A 5,873-nucleotide genomic window follows, 5' to 3' on the forward strand; every position below is an offset into this window, starting at 1 on the left:
CAAAAACCGAGATGTTCCGATTACAGTGATTAAATAGAAAAATTCATTCTTAATAAAATAAAGCATAGCAAAAACAGCTTTAATAAGCAGCTTAAATAAAGCATAGCAAACACTTTTGTTATATTAACATCATACTACTTCTAATTATATGTAAGAACGAGACTGCTCATTTAAAGAAATTAGCTGATGTTTACTTTTATTTTTAAACAAATAAAAAGAAGAAAAGTTAGATAATTGCCAGAAATCGAACTCAGGAACGGTCTGGATGTTTGTATCATATCACTTACCCTTGATTTTAGAATGTGGCTCATTTTCTGCTTCTAATATGGTTGCTGTATAAATCCTTACTTAATTCTTTACTTTTATTTATTAACCAAACGTGTTTTTTTTCTTATTATCTACGTGCTTTAAAAATCGCATAATACAAAAAAAGGGTAAAATTTTCATAGTTATAAAAACGCTAAAACGTATTTATTATAACAAAAAAAAGAAAATTAACAAAAGCACGTAAAAAAAATATTTCTCCTTTTTAAAACACAAAATTATAAAACAAAATTCACAAAAGGTAAAAATAAGAATATAATAGTTATCGTTTAAAACTTTGGCTAATTAGATGAATCATTTTTATTAATTGCAATTGATTGAATAGATCCAGTCATTTCAAAATAACGTGCATTACCCATAAAACTATTTGAAAATATCACATTATTATCAATATTATTTTTACTTTTAGAGCGATTATTATGATTAATTGTAAAATGATTTAATTGTTTATTATGGCACATTTTTGTACAATCACAGTTCGTTGTACATTCGCTGTTTGTCTTTTTACATCGGCATTGTCGTGTTTGACAGGTTCCACCACGACATTTACATTTGATCACACTTTTATTATCACCTTGAATCATTGAAATCGTTGATGCACATCGTTTGGTACTCCCTTAAAATAGGAAACAAAATTTGATTAAATGTTTTTTAGAAACAATTATTGTAATCAGATTGAAAGTAAGGTTGTTTGTTTGTTTGTTACGCTTTCACGCAAAAACTACTAAATGGATTTGAATAAAACTGTAGGTAGAGTAATATAGCTCATATAGCAAAATAACACATGAGCTATAATCTATAAAGATTAAATTAAATTGATGACATTTCCCTACGCAGTCTAATGAGCATCATTTTGAAATTAAAATTTTCTGTAAAAATGTTGAACGAGTTACAATTCATGGCCTTGATAACATTTTAAAAAAATTGAAAACTGTATATATATTTTACCTGTGTAAAACAATCCCTATCCCTATTTAAAGTGTTATGGCAGGGGAATAAGCGAGAACAAGCGAGGTGAAGGCAATGACGCGGTGGTCTTTACTTTTAAGACCAGTGAAGCTGGCCGGGTACCAAGCTTGTTTTAAATATTCAATGATTAAGCATAGTGGGATTGACAACTGTTAGGATTTTTTCCTAAAATAACTTTTTTTTAAGGTGGATGATGTGCCGAATACTTCGAGGTAGTTCAGTAAACTAACCAAGTACTCAGTTCTGCCAAACGCATCATTGTGTTTAAAGCTTTTTCTAGAAACTTTTTTTCTGTCAATGTTTAAATTTGGAAAATAAGCACTCTAATCTTTTTTAGCATTTCAATTATCTGCTATTTAATTTCTAGCAAAATTTAAAACTTGGGAATACTTTTATTTTGCTGTCTTGCTCTCTACAAAATTCCACCATAAAATATACCTGATTACAATTTACAAATTACATTTTTTTTTTAAGTGAATATAAATTTTTTTACCTTTAGATCTTTTAGCTAAATTAGAAGTTGATCTTACACTTGAAGGTGACTTCTGTGGTTCCCAATCACTAATATTCTCATCATCTTCAAAATCTTCCGTTATAGGTGTTCTAAAATCTTCGTTACGATCGTCTAAGGTAACTGTCGATGCAAAACTAGCATTCTCCATAAAATTATCCAACCCATCATCACAATTCTCTTCAAGGTCGCCTTTGTCATCATTGTCATGAAAGTTCTCATTTCTATTCTCATTAAATTCATTATCATTTTCGTCATCGGTTGTATAAATAGTTGTCAAGGGAATATTACCAAGATTTTCGTTTGTTACGTCAATTTGGTCAGGGAAGTCCATCTTTGGAGATTGTGATGGTGCAGTACCAAAATGATTTTCTGATGTGGCTGTATCATAGTGATCTCCACATCCAGATTTTTCGGTATACATTTGTTGTAATAAATTAAAAACTTTTTCCTCGTATTCATTTTCTAATTGAGCAATTTGTCTTTCATGATGTAAAGAAAATTCACATAATTTCTTTTCAGATTGATTTAATTTCCGTTTATATTCATCAATTTCTTCTCGATGATTTGCTTCAATTAAAATTTCACGACGTTTTACTTCACCAGCCAATTCAAAAAGAAATTTTAGTGCACATTTTGCATCGCTCATTGATTGAACTATTTCCCAACGACCTTTTGATTTGATCTCTTGATCAGATTCCGAGATTTTTTGTCGTATATCATTAATTTGGTTAGTACGTAACTCAATTTCTTCATTTAGTTCGGTTAGTTGAGCGGATATATCATTGTTACGAACTTCAAGTGCTTGTAATGCCTCTTTTTGTTTGATAGCATTTTTTCGCTCTTCCATTAAATGATCCAAAGTACGTTCTGCTTGAACTGTACTTACCAAAATTTCTAATTCTTGTGCAATATATTGTTGAATCTTTTCCAGTTTATGACTGTTATGAAATGATTGACTCATCCGACGATCTTCCCTAACAACTTTCTGTAATTGTAGCGTATCTTTTAAACGCTTATTAATCGCAGATGCTTCCTCAAATTTACGCTTTAAAACTATTTGCTGTTTTGCATGCATACTTTCCATACGAATCATTTCATTCTTTAGTTTACGATCTTTATCCTTAAGTTTACTCATTTCTCTTTCACGTTCTATTTTCCATTGTTTATATTTATCCGCTTCCTGTCGCATTAATTTTACTAATCGAATTTTCGTTAGCTTCATATTATTAATTTCATTATTTAATTCTTTTATCTTTAAATCGTTCCGTTCTTTTGTTTTTATTAATCGAGCTTGTTCCCGAACTTTTTTATTTAATTCTTGTATTTGTGTTTCGAGTTCTTGGACACGATTTCGACGTTGTTCAGCTAATTTATTAGATTGGTTTGTTGAATGAACATTTTTTAATTGCTGTAATAATTCATCTTTCTCTTTCATTAATGCCACAATTTTTTGTTCATTTTCTTGCAGCGAAATCTTATCAACAATTTGAGTATCACAATTAGCCGCTATTTGTGAAGCTAACTGTTCTTTTAACGCTAGCGATCGTGTTAACTCTTGTAATTGATTGCTAAACGCTAATTGTTGACGCATATGTGATTCTGAGTTATTTTCAAAATTCTCATCATTTTCCGACGACGTGGGTGAATCAAGAGCTGTCGATGTAGTGGAAGACAAAGTATCCGTCACTAAATCAGGATGTTGACTCGATTGCTGTTGATTCATATCATAATGCAATATTTCTTTTGCATTTAATTTACAAAGCGATTGCATATCTTCAATTTTAGTCCCCAAATCTTTATAAATATCCTCTTGATCTTTAGTTAAATGCAATTTATCGAATGTACCATTGTATTGTTCGATTAATTCGGTTAAATTTTGTTGTAATTTATCACAACCGTTTTCTGTGATCATCGATCTTTCGAACATGCTTGTACTATCGACGATTAATTTATGTAACTGCTCAGTTAATTCCTCATTTTTTAGTCGTAACATTTGATTTTCGTCTTTTAGTTCTTGTATTTCTAATAAATATGTTTCATTTATATTATTCGAAGTATTGCTTTCAGACTGATTTAATAGCTGCGATCGTAACTCGTTTAATTCATGATGTAAAGCCGCCAACTCACTACCACGAGAATCTTGATTAACCAATGGTTTATTTTTAATTTTTCGAGCACGATCTGCGTATCGCAACGTACTTAATGTTTCATCAACATTATAACTCGCTGGACTGACACAAGCAATCATTAAAGTGATGGAATTCCCACCTAGCGAATCTTGTAACAATCTTGTCAATTTACTATCACGATACGAAATATAAGAATGTAGTTTTTGGTTTTCATCACCTAGTGCTGATATCACGTTTCCTAAGGCCAACAAACCTTGATTAATTTTAATACCTTCTCTAAATCGTTCTCCAGTAGCCTTTGTTTTTTTCGGACGTTCCGATCCAGCTAAATCAACTAAATGAAATTTTGAAGTTGTTGCAATTTCTGTATTAATTTTATTCTGTTGCTGAATTGCAATTGTAATAATTGCATGCGATCGTGATGAATGGGTATTCATAGCAGTTGCACCAGTTACACGTAGTTGCGAGCCAAGACGTAAATATTCTCCAGTTTCTTTGGCACTTGTCACAGTTAATTCGGTTAAACCTGCTATACGAATGCCGCCATGAATATCTTCACGAATATCAACGATACTTTGATCTCTAGGTCGTTCTGCTAATAAATCGTATAAAAGTTCTTGATATAATTCCATAAAACTTACAGTTACTTCGAAATTATATTCGGTATTCGTTGCAATTTCTGCGAATATGTCATTAATTGCTCGCTGAATAACGCCCATTTGTTCTTCGTTATGAGTGTAAGTTGTTCCCATTGTATGGGTTTTTCCTGAACCAGTTTGGCCATACGCAAGTACAGTGACATTGTAGCCTTTAAATAAATTACAGACCATGTGTTTAACGGCTTGATTGTAGAATTGTTCTTGACTGATGTAAGAATCAAAAACATGATTATATGTGAAAGCCTTATCGGTACCCTTCACATAGACTTGTGGTTCGTTTGGAACAGTTTGTAAAACACGCTGATAACCTTTTAAAATTTCACTATCCACTAATGGTCGAATACGTAATGCAACTTGAACTGGTGATATGTCATTTTCGGATGTACTCATCTTTGTATAAAAAAAATTACTGACTTATTTTTTCTATTCAAATATTAAATTTCAAATGTCAAAACTTTATGTATCATATTGGCTTAGAATTTTATATGATGGGCTTTATTTTCTAAATTTTTTCCAAAACTTGATTTCGAAATCTTCATGCATTGATGTTGAAGTTAATATACTTTTTTTTTCAAAAATTACCTATTACATGGTCAAAAATGTTTTTTTTTCTTTTTATATTCTGGGAATAATAAAATTTTTTTTTTTTTAAATCGAAAAATTTCAGACAACACAAATGAAATTTTATTTTGTTATTAGGCGAAAAAACGGTGAAATAGATTTTACAAAATTCGTCAGGGAAAAATGTAGATAAAATTTCATTTTTGTTTAAGATGACTGAAAAATATAATATTTAATGTTGCTAAGCAATTAGCCGAACCTGAAAAGCGGGGAGCCCGTGACAGTAAAACTGCACTTACACGAATTTCGCATTTTCGCATATGAATGAATGCTATTTATCGTTAGGTACAATATGTGCCAGGGTTTATCTTGGCAGAAATATTGGCAAAATTCATGGTAGTTAATTTGTGACAGCTCTTATCTTGGCAGAAAGGTTTGTCACACCGAATAAAATTTTACCCTTATCGCGGAATTACTTTTTTTATTTATTTATTCGTTTTGAGGTCTGATAGTACAAAATTTCTGTCAAATCAGTAAAAAATAAAAAATCCTGGCAAAAAATATTTCTGCCAGGATAAACCCTCTCACACCTAGTCCATATTGTACCTATCGCTAAATAGTATAAGTGCAGTTTTACTGTCTCGGGCTCCAGGACTATATGGGCCAGCCCCCAATCTTCCAAATCGAATTCAACTCCAAAATAGATCTCTCCACACT

The 5,873-nt window shown here is 31.1% G+C and overlaps 1 protein-coding gene across 1 annotated transcript; it reads right to left on the reverse strand.

The window, feature by feature from the left end:
- Nucleotides 1-605: 605 nt before the first annotated feature.
- LOC123296222 (chromosome-associated kinesin KIF4-like) lies at nt 606-4,985 on the reverse strand. The gene is made up of 3 exons (XM_044877684.1): nt 3,099-4,985; nt 1,787-3,023; nt 606-940 (listed from the first exon to the last, which is right to left on the reverse strand). Exons 1-3 carry the CDS (start codon nt 4,983-4,985, stop codon nt 606-608), a joined length of 3,459 nt encoding a protein of 1,152 aa, XP_044733619.1.
- Nucleotides 4,986-5,873: the final 888 nt, after the last annotated feature.

This window comes from Chrysoperla carnea, chromosome 3, assembly GCF_905475395.1.
Source record: "Chrysoperla carnea chromosome 3, inChrCarn1.1, whole genome shotgun sequence".
Lineage (NCBI taxonomy): Eukaryota > Metazoa > Arthropoda > Insecta > Neuroptera > Chrysopidae > Chrysoperla > Chrysoperla carnea.

What these genes read in the sequence shown, in the direction of transcription:
- LOC123296222 (XM_044877684.1), bottom strand. Translation starts at nt 4,985, where the DNA reads ATGAGTACATCCGAAAATGACATATCACCAGTTCAAGTTGCATTACGT. An exon ending in ATAAAAAAGTTCGGGAACAA is followed by an intron (nt 3,024 to 3,098) that starts GCTCGATTAATA and finishes AATAATATGAAG; the next exon opens with CTAACGAAAATTCGATTAGT. An exon ending in TTTAGCTAAAAGATCTAAAG is followed by an intron (nt 941 to 1,786) that starts GTAAAAAAATTT and finishes TCCTATTTTAAG; the next exon opens with GGAGTACCAAACGATGTGCA.